Source organism: Microcaecilia unicolor, chromosome 4 (assembly GCF_901765095.1).
Source record: "Microcaecilia unicolor chromosome 4, aMicUni1.1, whole genome shotgun sequence".
NCBI lineage: Eukaryota > Metazoa > Chordata > Amphibia > Gymnophiona > Siphonopidae > Microcaecilia > Microcaecilia unicolor.
In genome coordinates, this window is record NC_044034.1 from 319,295,654 (window position 1) to 319,313,838 (window position 18,185).

The window sequence follows — 18,185 nt, forward strand, 5'->3', positions numbered from 1 at the left end:
CATCTAGCCCATTATCCTGTTTCCAATGATGGCCAACCCAGGTCACAAGCACCTGGCAGAAACCCAAATTGTGACAACATTCCACGATAACAATCTAATACAGAATAGGGAGCCACAAAAGAAAAAAACAAAACAAAAATTGAAATAGAGACCCCCCTCCTCTCTGCCCAAGGAAGCCAGACTCTATAAACAGTGTAATACTGGTAAAAAAAAGAAACAGAAATGCATTTTCTCCTGTACTTTGCAAAATAAAAATTGAAAAAAATGTACCTTTTACAAAACAGGTATTTGTATTTTCAAATGTAAGCCACATTTAATCCGACTTTGCTTGTGATATAAATGTGTAAAAAAAAAATCTTTATCCTCCACTTTTTAAGACACTGCCTATCCTGCTGGATAGTGATGGCACAAGGAAAGCAAGTTTGGTCCAGTGAAGACTAACTCAAAATAACCTGTTCCTTATGATGGGCCCTAGTATTACCATTATTAAAAACTCGACCATACCATGCCTCTCTGTAGCTATGTTCCACTAATGTTAAATGATTAACTGGATTTCTTGAAAGGATTATGTAAACGTAGGATGCAGGACTAGGGACACAAATATACATTTATTTATTCAATATCACAATTCCTCATGCACAACCACAAAACAGCTTTTTAGGGTGGATAGTGTTCCTTTTATTATCGACCAGATAGAGAAGAGTTTTCAATTTTGGCACAGTCATCATAAGCAAAAAAATATAAGAAAACCAATGGACTGCATTAGGAGCTTATAGCCCATTTATGTTTAAACTACTACTACTACTTAACATTTCTAGAGCGCTACTAGGGTTACGCAGCACTGTACAGTTTAACAAAGAAAGGACAGTCCCTGCTCAAGGAGCTTACAATCTAAAGGACGAAATGTCAAGTTGGGGCAGTCTAGATTTCTTGAATAGTGGTTAGGTGCCAAAGGCGACATTGAAGAGGTGGGCTTTGAGCAAGGATTTGAAGATGGGCAAGGAGGGGGCCTTGCGTATGGGCTCAGGGAGTTTATTCCAAGCATGGGGTGAGGCGAGGCAGAAGGGGCGGAGCCTGGAGTTGGCGGTGGTGGAGAAGGGTACTGAAAGGAGTGATTTGTCTTGAGAGCGGAGGTTACGGGTAGGAACGTAAGGGGAGATGAGGGAAGAGAGGTAAGGAGGGGCTGCAGATCTGATGAAATAAAATATTTCTTTTTATTTTGACTTATAAAACCACTTGCCCCTGAAACACGTTCAAAACAGAATAATCCATTTGTGTATCTAAAAGAAAGTTCTACAAAATAGATGATGTGATTCCATGTGCCCCAATGAAAGGAGAGTTTAATTCTACTTCCATTTAATTTCAATATATTCTATCACCTTTAAAACACCAGGCTTCCCAAGGCAGATTATAACAACAGTTAAGATGAACCCATCAGGAAACAGGATATCCTCACTAAAATCTGGATATCTGTATTGTATAGAACAAGAACAGTGAAGAAAAATGAGCTCAACCTATAGAGTTTATATTTCAATATTTTTATTGATAAGGCGCGTCCCGCCTACTGTAATGCAACGTCCTGTTTTCCGCAGAGGTGGGACGCGCCTGAGGAGAGGCCCTGACGCTGGCAAGAAGGCTGACTATCTGAATTGCCGGTGCCGGACGGAGAATGCTTCAGGGCTGTAAAAACGGCCACGTGGATGGGAGAGGCAGAAGAGACCGGAGAAGCTCGCGAGGGAAGAGGATGGAGGTAGAGAATGATATTGGCATGTGGCGGCGGCGCATAGTTGCCATTTTTTCTAAAAATCTGTTTGGGGGAGCAACCGTACCCCCTGCGCCCCCCCCCCTAGCTATGCCACTGGTCACAATTTACATCCCGTTTAAACACAATCTAACAGAAATCACAAACAAAATTGAACTTAGCCTGCAAACCATGAACTCATGGGCGGATGCATTTCAACTAAAACTCAACGCAGAAAAAACATACTGTCTCATCCTCTCATCACAATACAATACGAACAAACCAACCAGTTTAAACACCCCAGATTACACTCATCCTGCCTCAGACAGCCTGAAAATTGTCAGAGTCACAATCGACCAAAACCTCACACTAGAAAGCCAAGCGAAAATTACAACAAAGAAAATGTTCCACTCAATGTGGAAACTCAAACAAGTAAAACCTTTCTTCCCGAGGGAAATATTCCACAGCTTAGTACAATCAATGGTGCTAAGTCACCTAGACTACTGTAACACAATCTATGCCGGATGCAAAGTACAAATCATGAAGAAACTTCATACAGCCCAAATCACCGCAGCCAGACTCATATTTGGAAAAACGAGATATGAAAGCGCCAAACCCCTGCGTGAAAAACTGCATTGGCTCCCAATCAAAGAACGAATTGCATTCAAAATCTGCACTCTGGTTCACAAGATTATTCATGGTGAGGCCCCGATCTACATGACAGACCTAATAGATTTACCAACCAGAAACACAAAAAGTTCAGCACGCACATACCTAAATCTCCACTACCCAAGCTGCAAAGGACTAAAATATAAATCAACATATGCATCCAGTTTCTCTTACATAAGCACACATCTATGGAATGCACTACCAAACGTCTTGAAATCAATGCAAGACCTAACAATCTTTCAGAAATCATTAAAGACCAATTTGTTCAAGAAGGCATACCATAACGATCCAGCCTAAACACCCGGACCCTGCAACACAAAGAAACTTGTACCAGAAAAGGACACTTAATTCTTCCTCCCTAATCACCTAATTCACCTTGTCTTAACGCAATTACCCCTCTGTATCTATCATACCGGAATTGGCGTTCGCCATCACGGTACTATGTAAGCCACATTGAGCCTGCTATTAGGTGGGAAAATGTGGGATAACAATGCAGCAAATAATAATAGTGAGCAACATCCATCCATCAATAATAACATATATCTCTTAAAATGATATAAAATTAAGATAATATACAGAGGGACAATGTGTGGCGCACATGATTTCAGATATTCACTTATGTTCACTGAAGCAACATGTGGATGAGTTCATTCCTTGCAGTGTTGCCCCACTGGTATGGATGTGAGTGCTTTTGTGTAGGTGTTAGTGTTTCCTCCTCCTTTTCCATATCCTGTGGCTCCAGCCCTTCTGGAAGAGGGATTCTGCAATTGATGTTGAGATTGTGTTGGATACAGCAGACCATGAATATCTGGCAAAGATTTTCAGGTTTGTAGAGGAGTGTCCCTCCAGATCTATCTATGCAGTGGAAGTGGCTTTCAGTAGCCCAAGATGGCCCTAGTATGGCTCTATGCCCTGTTGTATCGATCCTTGACATCACTGAGGGGTGTCACAATAGGGGTCATCAGCCACGTTTTCTTTGGGTAGCCCTTATCACTTGTGTAGGATGGAAAGAGTCAGAGAATAGACATAGGGTGAGAGTGTACTATAGAATATGATGCATGGTACAGTCACAGCTGCCTCTGCATAGGGTGCAGTACATGTACCTTATGGCTGGTGCTGGCAGGAATATATATGTGGTTCTCTGAGGACAAGCAGGCTGCTTGTTCTCACAGATGGGTTGACGTCCGTGTCGGCCCAGGAAACGGCAAGTTTGCAAGCAAAAATAAAAAGTTTTTGCCCAGAGTCTTTTGGCGTGTGAATCACGCGCACCGCGCATGTGCGGACGACTTCCCGCCCGTCACGTGAGCGTGACCCTTAGTTCTTTTTTCTCCGTGATGAGATGACAGGATTTTGTCTGCTCTCCTCATTCTTGGCCCAGGAACAGAGTCTGACGACTATTTCTTTTTTTTTTTTTTTTTGGTCATTTTCTTAAAATAAAAAAAAAAATTCCCGTAGTTACTTTTAGTATTTTTTCCCCTATTTTAAGTTTACTTTCTTTTCGACGTGGCCGGCCTTTCTCCCTTTTTGTGCCCTTCCCTTTTTTGGCACAATCGCGTCGTTTGATTTCGCTGAACCCGTTTTTCCTTCCATGTCATCGAAGACACCCAGCAGCTTCAAACGTTGTACTCAGTGCAACCGGACCATCTCAGGTACCGATACCCACGCCTGGTGTATCCAGTGCCTTGGGCCCGAGCATAGCCCAGCCGTGTGTAGTCTGTGTCTTAGTATGAAGAAACGGACGCAAGCATTTCGAGAAGCCCAGCATGAAAAGCTTTTTGGGGCTCGGTCCGGTCCTTCAACGTCGACACTGACATCGGTACCGAGGTCGGTGGCGACATCGACAGGAGCATCGATGTCGGGAGCAGAGATAATGGCTGCTGAGAGACCAACCCGTGCTGGGAGCAGTGAGGCATCGAGTGGGTCTCCACCTGTCTCGAGGCCTTCTGTTATGCAGGCCCCTGGGATCGACCTGCATCGGACCCAAGCAGTCTCGATGACGGGCGTCGAGCAAAGGCAAAGAAGCACCGTCATCGATCTCCTTCGACACACTGTGCCGGGAGCTCCGAGACGTCGAGGGAATCGGCACCCGAGAAGCGTCTGCGCCGAGAGGATCGCTCCCCTCTATACAGGAGGTGCCGATGTGTTGGTCTTCTAGCAGCCCGGTACCTGCTCCTGAGCCTTGACAGATATTCTGCCACCGGCTGCTCCACCGACCCTGCAGCCTTGTCCGACGGCAGCTCTCGATGAACGCATCAGGGCCCTGCTTCCAGAGCTTCTGGAAGGATTGCTGCTTCAGTCTGTTTAGGTGTCGGGGTTGCTTGCACTTTCCGTGCCGTCTGCTGAAGCGGCGTCTGGCTCTTCGTCTGTGGTGAGGTCCCCGACCTTGGTGCCACATGTGGCATTGGCGTCGGCTGCCACCCAGGTCGACTCCCCTTCGATGTTGGTGGAGAAAGCTTCACCGCAGTCCAGACGGGCGTCGACTTCTCGCCATCGAGGATGTCGTTCCTCGGCATCGAGGCAGGCTCAGTCTCGGACTGCCCTGAGAGAAGTCTTGTCCGATACTGAAGAGGAGCATTCGTGTGAGGAAGAGGAAGATCCCAGGTACTTTTCTTCTGATGAGTCCTATGAGATAATATGCATCCCTTCGGGAGACACAGGATGGTGTTAATTTTTCCGGATTAAAACAGACTACAATGGAGGAATCCAACTACACGATCTTCAACCTTGATGTATATTATCACTAACCCAATTGGAAGGACTATAAAAGAAGATAAGTGATTGCTAGCTGTTTGAAAGATATTTGTTTGAAAAACTTTTGCTCACTTTAAAACGGGGGTTAGTTTTCAACAGGACTAATGTGAAGTGTTAGTTTGGGATGCCTTAAGATATGCCGGGTTAATTACCGGTTTTTGGGTTTTGAGAGGAGGTGTTTCATTTTGTTAATTTCTAAAATTGAGAGAGAGAAGAGCAAGGAGAGTTTTTGTACCATTCGTTTTTCTCATGTATATATGAGTTTTTGTGATTGGAGTTTTTCTCTCTTTTTTTCTTCTCCTTATTGGAACCAGTGATAGTATTTTACTCCTGAAGAAAATGCAATTTTTTTGCTGAGTATTCCCTATTAGGAGGTTTGAGGTTCCTAGTTGATTTATTTAAAAACATTATGGTTACTTAACCTTGGAAATTGTAAAGTGAGACACCCATAAAACCTATATTTCAAACTTTTAGAGATTTAGAATTTGAATTACGATAGTTTGAAATTCCCAGGTTTAAAGTTAGAGCCTTATCAAAGTGAAATATGGATTCACTGTTCATCAGTGAGGTGTACAAACTGTGTCCTGGACATATATATCTTGTGAAAGGAATATGACTTGGTGACCCTCCTCTTTCTCTGTGTACTTCACGCAGTATGTCCTCTACAACACATATATTGGGGAAACTCGTGGCTCTAGAATACCAACACCAAACACCTGGTTATTCCTAATAACATCCAGACTCACTTGCACACACAGCCAGACAGAGTCAGGGATAAGAAGTGGAGCTGGGAAATCCCAGGCAGCAGGGCAGGCAGGCAGAGACTAGACCAGGCTTAGGTTAGGGAAGGGTAGTAAGAGGGGCACAGATGGGTTGGGAGAGGGTGCAGGGGAAGACATGTACACAGAAAGGCTTTGCTGTTGAGTGCGAGAAATGTTCCAGAAGGGATAATACACAGTGGAGACACCATCAGACCTAGGTGGACAGAGACAACAATCAGGCTCACAGACTTAATGTAGCTCTCCTCCAGTCAGCACCAATATAAGCAATCCAAAAGACAGCAGCATCAGCATTTATTTGTATTTTAAAGAAGGTGCAAATCCAATGTTTTTCTTTTATTGCCTGCATGTTAACATGCTACTCAGAATCATTGCCACATATCTATGATACTGTGCTGCATATGCCAAGCCCCTGAAGTGCCCCTGCTATACCTCCTACATACACGGGGATGTTTTCATTTCTTTTGCACATCCACCTGTATTTTACAGCTGTTTGAAAATGGCAATTCCAAGTAGAAATGTTGTCACATCCATGTCTAAAATGCAAATAGGGCTTCTAAAATATGGGCCTTTTTGTAATTACATTTGTTCTTAAAGGGTCATAGTTACAGCTGATCAGTAAACAATCCAATTGAGAGGGAGGCCTTCAAAAGAGGTTATAGGAAATGGTTTATAAAATCTCAAACTTTCAAAATAGCCTAGCAGAAGGAAGGAAGATTAATATATTATACTCCAGTAAAGCAAATTAAATAGCAATTCCAGTAAACCTTGGGTATTTAAAGGGATAGATTGAAAGGGGAAACCAAAACACTGCTTTACTACTACTACTAGCTTTTCCATGCTGTGAAAACAAATATCCCCCAAAATGTATGAAAACAGTTCAAGATTTTAAAAAGGTTTCAACATTTTGAAACAAGAGAAAACACAGCATTAGTAAATTTTCAACTATGTGCTTTATACATTTCTAATTAGCAAATTGGAAAGGATGTGGGAACTCTCTTGACCATTTTATATATGTTGATTTCTAACAATTTCTTATTTTCAGATGTATGAATCATTAGATGTAAATCTTATGCTAGTTGGAATAGAGATATGGACAACTGACAACTTAGTATCAACTTCTCACAGTGCTGAGGATATTCTTAATAATTTTGCTCATTGGAAGATGGCATCTCTTGATCCACGCCTGATATTTGACAATGCTGCCTTGATTTTGTAAGCCTCTTTTATTTATGAGGACATTTTTCTGTAGTTTGATGTCTGTTGTAACTTAAAATTCATATTGTTTCAAAGCTAAGCATTTATTTGAAATTTTTTCCTGGTTCTGAAGTCTTTGCTGGTAGGATTTGTTTTAAGGCTCTAGAACAGTGGTTCCCAAACCTTTTATCTTGTTGGGCAGACTGGATAGACCGAACAGGTCTTTATCTGCCGTCATTTACTTATGTTATTATGTTGATATGGTCCTGGAGGTATCCAAACCAGTCAGGTTTTCAGTTTATCCATAATGAATATTCATGAGAGAGATTTTCATGCAGTGGAAGCAGTACATGCAAACCTCTCTCATGATTGTTCTTTGTGGGTATCCTGAAAATCTAACTGGATGGGGTGCCTCCAGGACCAGGTTTGGGAACTACTGCGCTAAAACTTTCAGAAAGGCCAAATGCCATTAGATGGAAACATTGGAGACTTGGAGCCAACTTTTCTCATATAGATTTAATAACTTGTGCAAAAGTGTACTGTACATCAGTCACAATTTAATGAGGTTTTTAGCCCACAAAAGGTATTCTAAATGCAGAAGTCAAAATATGTGCTACAATTAGCACATCTCCATAGAAATCCATTCAAATTAAGTAATTATCTGATATTGCTAAGTACAGAGGGGTGCATTAAAGTCCAGAATAGCTTGTGTATTTTTTTTTAATGATGTATATTTAGCTCCTGTCAGAGGTAAGTAAAGTTAACTCACATATCTGGTGGCTAGTGTTAATCTATGGTTCTGGGCCAGCATGGTAGTTTGTAGTTAGTTAATGCAGGAATTTGGGCTGTATAAAAAAGAAATAGGGACAAGAGAGACAATGAAGTATGAATGGGCAGCTTTGTCATGATACAAAATAATATGGCAAGTAGAGTGAAAAAACAATAAGAAAAGAAAATACCTACTCCACTTAAACCTTGTCACAAACTTTATCTTGTCCACATCTAATAAAATTATAAATCTTATGGAGAGCTCATTAGGAAGGAAAAAACCTGAAAGATACCTGAAAGAACAAAACAGTTAAAATACATCTCTGAGGACAAGCAGGACAACAATTACCACAGTTGGGTGATGATATCTGATGAAGCACCGATGTTGACACCGTCCAGCGTTCTAATTTTTTTTAGACGCCTTTGGCAGCCCCAACCATACATGTGCGTGTACCTTCCTGCCTACCTCAGCTGCACAAGACCCACAGTTGTCTTTTTTCCATGGAGGCCATAGAATCTTTTTCAGTCTGCTCTCTTCAGTGTGGGTTTTTTCTTTGGCCTTCCCTGCTCTTGGCACTTTTGTTGTGTGAGTAGCAAACGACCATTGCGTTCTCCATTTTTATTTTCCTTTTTAGTTCTCTTTAGATTTCTCAGCCTTTGTAAGTTTCCTTTGATGTTTTTGTGGCTCCACAGCCTGTTTAGGCCTAAGCTTCCTGGCTAGGACTTGATTTTCTTTTCCCCCCAAAACTGAGCCATTTGATTTTGCTGCGGCTATTTTTCCCCTGATGTCACAGAAAACTCCCAGTGGTTTAAAAAAATGTTCACAATGTCATGTCTGTGACTGACCTTCACAACTAGTGCTTGCAGTGCCTTGGACCCGACCACAAGGCCTCTAATTGTAAGCTCATCCTCAGATTCAGAAAAGGACCCTAAAGATTCGAGAGGTGCTGCACAAGAGACTTTTTGGTATTTCTAAGTCCAGTACATCAACATTGGCATTGGAGGTATTGGTCCCCTGGCTGCTGGAGCTGCACTGGACATAGGGACTGGGGATGTCCTGGCACCAAGGATGTTTCCACCTGCTTCGATATCAGGTGTCAATAGTGCCCCTCTGGGTAAGCATACTTGGACCAAAATGATTCAATTTTGTTCTTGTTGGCACCAAGGGATCTCTGATTTTCTGACGTGGGAGTTTCCATATGGACAGTTCAGTCCTTTTTGTTGAAAATTGTATCTCCTTTTCAATTCAATCAGACTGTGTTTCTTCCTTCTTTTCCCAGGGAGGTCTAGTCTGCAGAATACGCTTCCCTGTGACTGTTGGATATGGAGTGCATCCTTATTCACTGTCATACTGTTACCAACAATTTCTGGCAGTCTGATTATCTTTTTGTCCTCTTTGCGGAACCTGGAAGGGTTTTCCGGCCTCCAAAGCAACAGTGGCTTGATGGTTTAAGGAGGCTGTTTCTTTGGCATTGAATATCTTCTGGTTTATGCAGAGATGGCTAACGCATAGCTGGTTAAGTCAATATTCAGAACTTAATCAGCTATGGGTTACCTCATAAAGATAGGACTGAGTCTTATGTGGTCCTACTTATGTGGTTACCCTGGCTAGTTAAGTGCTAGATATCAGTACTTAGCTGACCAAGTGCTGACTCTGTCCCCAGAATGCTCCCCAAATAGCAGGTTTTCACTTAGGCGCTAACCACTAATTTTCAGTGATGATAACCAGTTAAGTGCCACTGAAAATTAGTGGATAGCACTGAACAAGCAATTTAACTGATCAGTGGCCATTTCTGGCTGGTTAATTCATTTTGAATATCAACCAGCAGATGACCTATCTACTTTGCCCATCCATGCCATCTATTCTTCCTTTCACTCCCTTAGAGATCCTATATACTTGTCCAAAGCTTTCTTGAATTCAGATACAGTTTTTGTCTCCATCACCTTCACTGGTAGGCTGTTCCACAAATTCACCACCCTTTCCAAGAAGAAGTATTTCCTCAGGTTACTTCTGAGTCTACTTTTCATTCCAGAGTTTCCTTTCCTTTCAACTGTGCATTTATGACACATAGTTATTTAAACATCTCTGTCGTATCTCCCCTCTCCCACCTTTCTTCCAAAGTATACATATTGAAATCTTTAAGTCTGTCCCTATACACTTTATGACATAGACCACTAATCATTTTAGTAGCTGCCCTCTGGACTGACTCCATTTCTATCTTTTTAAAGATGTGGTCTCCAGAATTGTACACATTCTAAATGAGGTCTCACCAGGTACATCATCACTTCCTTTTTCCTACTCCCTATGCACATAGGCATCTTTCGCCTTTTCTGCCTCTTAGTGTGTGATAATGTGTGTGCTATTTAAAAAAACTATTTTAACACTGGGTCTGTCATGAGTGGAGAATGAGCATGGAAGCGTTAACCAGCTAATGCATTTGGATTATGGTCCCTAATTGGTTAGCGTGGGATCTGCAAGAAAAACGAACAAGCTCTTTTTTAGTACTGTGTTAAAAATGGCCTTAGCATGTGGGAAAGTCCCATGATAAAATGTGATAAGCCTATATTTTAATGCTTATTAGTAAAAGGGCCCCTAAAAATAGAAGCATGCAGATAAATACTGAAATAGAAGCCCTCCAAAAAAGATAGACTTTGCAAGAAAATGGGAAGCATAAATGCATTTCCTCTGGCACTATGCAAAATATAATAGGAGAAACAGACACTTCCCAAAGCTGATATATTCAAATCCCTAAATATTTTAAATATAGTCAAACCCGTTTAATAGCACTGCAGTTAATATCACGCCCTGCATAATATCACAGCTTTTTTTTAATCCCCAGTCAGCACCCATTGTAATTAACAAGGATTCCGCCTGTTGTCACTCCATGAGGGGCATAATCGAACGCGAACGCCCATCTCCATGGGCAACTATCTCCAAGAACGGGTCCTCAAAGGGGCGGGACAGACCGTATTTTCGAAAAAGATGGGAGTCCATCGTTTGTTTCTATAATACGGTTGGTGCTGGGCAAATACATCAGATTTGGGCGGATTTGAGCTGGGCAGTATCGGTTTTCAGCGATAATGGAAACCGAAGCCGCCCAGCTCAAAAACTAACAACTCCAAGGCATTTGGTCGTGGGAAGGGCCAGGATTCGTAGTGCAGTGGTCCCCCTCACATGCCAGGACACCAACCGGGCACCCTAGGGGGGACTTGTAAAAAGTAAAAAAAAAATTTTAAATACCTCCCATAGCTCCCTTACCTTGGGTGCTGAGCCCCCCAAATCCCCCCTGCCCACAACTCTACACCATTACCATAGCACTTATGGGTGAAGGGGGGCACCTAGATGTGGGTACAGTGGGTTTTGGGGGCAGTTTGGAGGGCTCCCATTTACCAGCACAAGTATAACAGGTAGGGGGGGTTGGGCCTGGGTCCACCTGGCTGAAGTTCTTTTTTTTTTGGTGGGAGGGGGTTAGTGACCACTGGGGGAGTCAAGGGAGGTCATCCCTGATTCCCTCCGGTGGTCATCTGGGCAGCTGGGTGTCAGGTTCTTAGGTTCAGAGCCCGCGGGGCCGGGCTTTGGAGCAAACGTGAGCCCTTGGGCTGCTGCCGAGGAGCGACAGCAGCAGGCAAAACCCACCAACCAACGCTGGGCAAGCACACCGGCACCGGCAGGGACTGCAGGCACCGCCCAGCGAGCCGGAACACACGGACTGGAATCCCCCGGACTGGGGGACACAGGACTGGAACACTGGAGTGCAATCCCCAGGACTGGAGGACACAGGGCTGGAACACACACCAGACCGGAACACACTGGACTGGAGCGCACCAGACTGGAACACACACCGGACCGGAACACACTGCACTGGAGCACACTGGACTGGTCCGTACAGCTTCACCTGCGCTTGGCCACTACCCGCCCAAGGGCTGAGCCCTTGGGTTTGAGTGGCCGGCAGGACTTACCGGATACTGGATAACACAGGGACCAGGATCCTTGAACAAGCTTGCAACAGAAGTTCTCCAAGTACTAAACTAACAAGAGGTTCCTAACGGTGAACCAACTGCAGTGCTACTGAACCCTAAACACACAGCAGAAGTGCTACCACGCACTACAAGGGAAAGCAGGGAAGCCACAAAGGAAAAGCAGGAAAGCTAAATACACAAGCTAGCAAAGGAGCTTCCTAAGCCCCCATGCTACAGCAGTGCACCACCACACTAACCTAACCCAGGTGCCACTAAGCACCAAGCTACAGGAGTACTTCTCACAGCAAACTGAAGTGCCTCTAACAGCACCAAACCCAGAAGTACTTCTAACAGCAAACTGAAGTGCTTTCTACAGCACCAAAACCAGAAGTGCTTCCTGCAGCACCAAACCCAAAAGTACTTCTAACAGCAAACTAGCAGAGCTTCTAACCACACCCAAAGGGAAAGCATGGGAGCTACAAGGGAAAGACAGGGAAGCTACACACCTACGCAGAACAGGTGCTTCCTAAGCACTATACTAACAAGCTAAACACAAAACTAACAAGGTGCTTCCTAAGCACTACTCTGGCAAGCTAGATACAAAACTAACAAGGTGCTTCCTAAGCACTACTAACAAGCCAAACACAAAACTAACAAGGTGCTTCCTAAGCACTACCCTAGCAAGCTAGACACAAAACTAGCAAGGTGTTTCCTAAGCACCAAAGGGGAAGCTAACAAAGCAGAAAGTGCTCCTCAACACTAAGCACTAACCGGGACCTTCAGCAGGCATTCTAAAGCACACACAACACCAACGTTGCAAAGGCTCTGAAGGAAAGAACACTACTTCCTTATCAAAGCCCTCCCTGATGATGTCACACTCCCTAGACCCAGGCAGCACACTGAAACACAGAGAGCACACTGAAACCCATAGAGGCCCAACCCACACCAATGCAGCACCATGAAGCACTTGAAGCCAGTACACCCAAAGAGAGGTAGAGCTAACTCAGTCCACACACACAGCTGTAGCAAAGTGAAACAATTAACCCCATGCTGCTGGAAGCTGCCAGCACAGAGAGAGAGAGCCAGCTCAGAAAGGACAGACAAAAGAAACAGAAGCCAGCTAAGCTGACCACCAGGAAAAAGGTAAGTTTGAGAGGGGTTATGACCACAATCATAACAGCACCTCCCCCTCAAGGCTCCCGTGTCCCCACGGGAGCTCCAGGTCTCCAAAGAAAATTTAGGTCTCCAGGTGTAACTGTGATGAAATCTCCCAATGGGTTTCACAACATAAATCTGGATGGCTGGGCAGGAAGTAACAAGTACATCTGGAACTTGGAAACTAGAGTGGCTTTGGCAGCCACGAGGCTCTTTAGGACGGCTGCTAGGCAGGATCAGAGTCTTGGATGCAACAAGCGGAGTTCTATTCAACAGGAACCATCTCCTGAAGGAGTCCACAACTTCCTTGACTTCCTGGCACTCCACTGTAGCAGCCAGAACTGGGCTAGAGCCCACACCCATCCTGGAATCTGAAGCCAGACAGGGACTCGAACTGGACTTCGGACTGGACCTCGCCTCTTGGCTGGAGCTGGAACTCAGAAGGAGGTCAACATCTTGGCTGAAATGGGAACTCTGAGTAGACTCAGCATCTTGCCTGAGAGTGCAACCTGATCCGGCCTCAGCCTCTTGGCCGGAACTGCCACTCAATTCGTACTCAGCCTCTTGGCTGGACTCGGTACTCAGCATAGACTCAGCATCTCGGCTGGCACTGGAACTCGCACCGGACTCAGCATTTTGGCCGGCACTGCAACTCACACCGGACTCAGCATCTTGGCCGGAATCACAACTTGACCCGGACTCAGCATATTGGCCGGGACTGCAACTTGACCCGGACTCAGCATCTTGGCCGGAATCACAACTTGACCCAGACTCAGCATCTTGCCCGGGACTGGAACTCCCACTTGACCCGGACTCAGCATCTTGGTCGGGACTGCAACTTGACCCGAACTCAGCATCTGGACCGGGACAGCAACTCACGCCGGACTCAGCATCTTGGCTGCCACTGCTGCCACTCGATCCGGACTCAGCATCTTGGCTGCCACTGCTGCAACTCACTCCAGACTCAGCATCTTGCCTGGAACTGGAACTCCAACTTGACCCGGACTCAGCATCTTGGCCGGGACTGCAACTTGACCTGGACTCAGCATCTTGGCTGCCACTGGAACTTGGCAGCGGCTTGGCAAGCAGGGCCACTCGAACTGGCATCGGAGGCTCGGTCAGAAGCGTCCCTTGGACTGGACTCAGGGGCTTAACTGGCTGTGCCACTTGAACTGGGACCGGAGGCTCGGCCAGAAGCGCCACTTGAACAGGAATCGGAGGCTCAATTAGAAGCGTCCCACGGACTGGACTCAAAGGCTTGACTGAAGGCGCTACTTGAACTGAGATTGGAGGCTCGGTTAGAAGTACTGCTCGGACAGGCCTCCGAACCTGGCTGGAATTGGGCCTCGGCTTGGACTCAGCAGCTGGGCTGGAACTCAAAACAGACTCAGAAGCTTGGCGGGCAGAGTCAGAAAGCCACCTTCTTTCAGCTTGGCCTTCAGGAGTATCCCGCTGGGTTGGCTCCGAGAGGAGTTGGAAGAGGTAAAAGAACAGCTTGGTAGAGGGATCAATAGCAGAAACTGGGTTTTCTTCGAACCCAAGCCAGGAGACACGCCTTCTCTCCGCTGCAGGAGTATTCTTCAGGGCTGGATCAGACAACAGTTTGACACGGTAATCATGGAGCGTCAGAAACGGATCCAGCTCAAAAATGGGGTTGGAACTGGGATCCAAACTGGTACTAGAAGGCTCAGTAGACAGCGCCACTTGAACTGGACGCAGAGACTTGGCTTGAAGCGCTGCCTGGACTGGAATCGGAGACTCGGTCGGAAGCATCCCTCGGACTGGACTCGGAGACTCGAGTGGACGTGCCACTTGAACTGGAGTCGGCGACTCAGTTAGGAGCGTCCCTTGGACTAGGCGCCGAAGGATTGAGTGGAAGCGCCCCTTGAACTGGAATTGTAGACTTGACTGGACGCGCAGCTGGGACTGTACTGGACCCCTGCTGGGCCCAAAGCGTGGAATTCCCCAGACGTCTTCTCTCAGCAACAGCTTCAGGAGTATCCCACAAAGCTGGATTCAAAACCAGGCTGCGGCGATATTCAGCAAGTGTAATAAAAGGGTCCATATCTGAAACTGGGTTTTCAGCGATTCCCAGCCACCGGACACGTTTTCTCTCAGCTGCCACTTCAGGGGTCTTCTTCAAAACAGGATGAGACAAAAGTTTCCCACGATACTGACGAAGAGTCATAGAAGGATTAAGCACAATGATGGAGCTGGACCCCAGCTGGCTCAGCAGGGCGGGGGTTCTTGCCGGGCTCATGGCCGTTGCAATCTGTCAGGTTCTCAGGTTCAGAGCCCGCGGGGCCGGGCTCTGGAGCAAACGTGAGCCCTTGGGCTGCTGCCGAGGAGCGACAGCAACAGGCAAAACCCACCAACCAACGCTGGGCAAGCACACCGGCACCGGCAGGGACTGCAGGCACCACCCAGTGAGCCGGAACACACGGACTGGAATCCCCCGGATTGGGGGACACAGGGCTGGAACACACACCGGACCAGAGCACACTGGACTGGTCCGTACAGCTTCACCTGCGCTTGGTCACTACCCCCCCCCCCCCCAAGGGTTGAGCCCTTGGGTTCGAGTGGCCGGCAGGACTTACCGGATACTGGATAACACAGGGACCAGGATCCTTGAACAAGCTTGCAACAGAAGTGCTCCAAGTACTAAACTAACAAGAGGTTCCTAACAGTGAACCAACAGCAGTGCTACTAAACCCTAAACACACAGCAGAAGTGCTACCACGCACTACAAGGGAAAGCAGGGAAGCCACAAAGGAAAAGCAGGAAAGCTAAATACACAAGCTAGCAAAGGAGCTTCCTAAGCCCCCATGCTACAGCAGTGCACCACCGCACTAACCTAACCCAGGTGCCACTAAGCACCAAGCTACAGGAGTACTTCTCACAGCAAACTGAAGTGCCTCTAACAGCACCAAACCCAGAAGTACTTCTCACAGCAAACTGAAGTGCCTCTAACAGCACCAAACCCAGAAGTACTTCTAACAGCAAACTGAAGTGCTTTCTACAGCACCAAAACCAGAAGTACTTCTGACAGCAAACTAGCAGAGCTTCTAACCATACCCAAAGGGAAAGCAGGGGAGCTACAAGGGAAAGACAAGGAAGCTACACACCTACGCAGAACAGGTGCTTCCTAAGCACTATACTAACAAGCTAAACACAAAACTAACAAGGTGCTTCCTAAGCACTACCCTAGCAAGCTACAAAGGTAAATTTGAGAGGGGTTATGACCACAATCATAACACTGGGGCACTTTTTGGGGGCTTGTTCATGAAAAAAAAGGGTCCAAAAAAGTGGCCCAAATTCTCGTTACTGCCGCCCTTCTTTTTTCCATTATCGGCCGAGGGCGCCCAGCTATCCTTGGTCGATAAACACGCCCCAGTCCCACCTTCACCATGCCTCCGACACGCCCCCGTCAACTTTGTTCGTTCCTCCGACAGACTGCAGTTAGAGGCACCCAAAATCGGTTTTCAATTATACCGATTTGGGCGCCCATGAGAGAAAGGCGCCCATCTCCCGATTTGGGTCGAAATATGGGTGTCTTTCTCTTTCAAAAATAAGCCTGCATGTAATGTCATATATTGGACATAATGTCAATAATTTTTGCCGCATGGTGTACTGCTTAATGCCACAAAGTGAGGCTCCATGCCACTAAACAGCCAATCACAGTGCTCCTCTTTATCATGTGACAGATTCTAGCTCAGGTGCAGCTTTATGCAGACTCTGATGAGCAAGTGGCCTGTCGGTCTACGCATGCATGTTAAAATGGCGGCTAAGCGTAAGTGTGTTGATTTGGCCCTAAATTCAAAATTGAAGATTATAAAGATACTAGATGACAGCTGTAAGTGAAAAAGACATTGCTGAAAAGTTTGGTATTGACATTTCCACTGTGTCAAAACTTGCTAACAAGCAGGATAAAATAATAAAGGGTTTCCATTCGTCACTAGCAGCGGCAAGCAGTAAATGTGTGCGGACTAGCCTGTACATTGACATTGAAGATGCATTGTTAAAGTGGTTTAAACAGACCCGCGCTGCACAGCTTCTGGTAAGTGGGCCAATGCTTATAGAGATTTCTGAATGACTGGCTAAAGAGTTGGGGTTACCTGAATGGAAATGTTCCAGCGGATTCCTTAACGCTTTAAAAAGCGCCATAACATTGTGTTCAAGGTTGCTGCTGGTGAGTGTGCAAATGTTGAACAGGAAGCAGTGAGCGGTTGGCTTTCCTGTTTGCCAAAAATCATGGAGGGTTAAAGACCCAATGATGTGTTCAACATGGATAAAACTGTTACTACACTGAACGCTGTGCTTCAAAAAACAGAAGTGCCATGGTGGAAAAAGAATTAAAGACCGCCTCACAGCTGCATTTTACTGCAACATGTCTGGCACTGACAAGTGCCCACTGTTTGTAATCAGTAAATCACAAAATCTGTGCTGTTTCAAGAATGTTAAAAGCCTTCCAGTGACCTGCAAGTCAAACAAACGCACATGGATGACAGAAGAACTCTTAGAAGACTGGGTGATTTCATTTAACAAAAAAATAAAACAAAGAAGAGGAAGGTCCTGTTATTTGTGGACAATTGCCCAGTGCACACCGACATCAGCAACCTGATTGCAACAAAGCTAGTCTTTCTGCCATATAAGTACATAAGTGTTGCCATACTGGGACAGACCAAAGGCCCATCAAGCCCAGCATCCTGTTTCCAGGTCAGAAATACCTGGCAAGATCCCAAAAAAGTACAAAACATTTTATACTGCTTATCCCAGAAATAGTGGATTTTCCCCAAGTCCATTTAATAATGGTCTATGGACTTTTCCTTTAGGAAGCCGTCCACAGGGCCGTGCCAACACGGTAAGCGGGGTAAGCACCGCAGGGGGGCGCCGACCTCTGGAGGGCAGCTACCGGCATATTTTTCCTGAGGTCAGCTCACTTGCAAAATGTTTTACCTGAAGCTGTGATTCTCCTCTCCCCTGCCTTCCCCTCTTCGACCGCAGTGCTCACTGAGGCAGGCAGGCTCTGCTGAAGTTGTTTGAAAGAATACAACCAGTGCTATATATGTCTTTGGTGTGGGACAAACTCCTCATTCACGGTGAGCTTGAACAACATTCAGATTAAAGAGAACACCCAGGTTTGGACGGAGGTGTGCAAGTGAGAC

General features: G+C 45.7%; 1 protein-coding gene across 1 annotated transcript in view; it reads left to right on the plus strand.

Annotated features, from left to right (window-relative positions):
- Window positions 1-18,185, plus strand: part of LOC115469724 (disintegrin and metalloproteinase domain-containing protein 9-like) — a 581,856-nt gene that overhangs the window by 252,583 nt on the left and 311,088 nt on the right. The window contains 1 exon segment of the mRNA XM_030202512.1: window positions 6,986-7,155. Within this exon segment, the coding sequence (XP_030058372.1) occupies window positions 6,986-7,155 (170 nt within the window).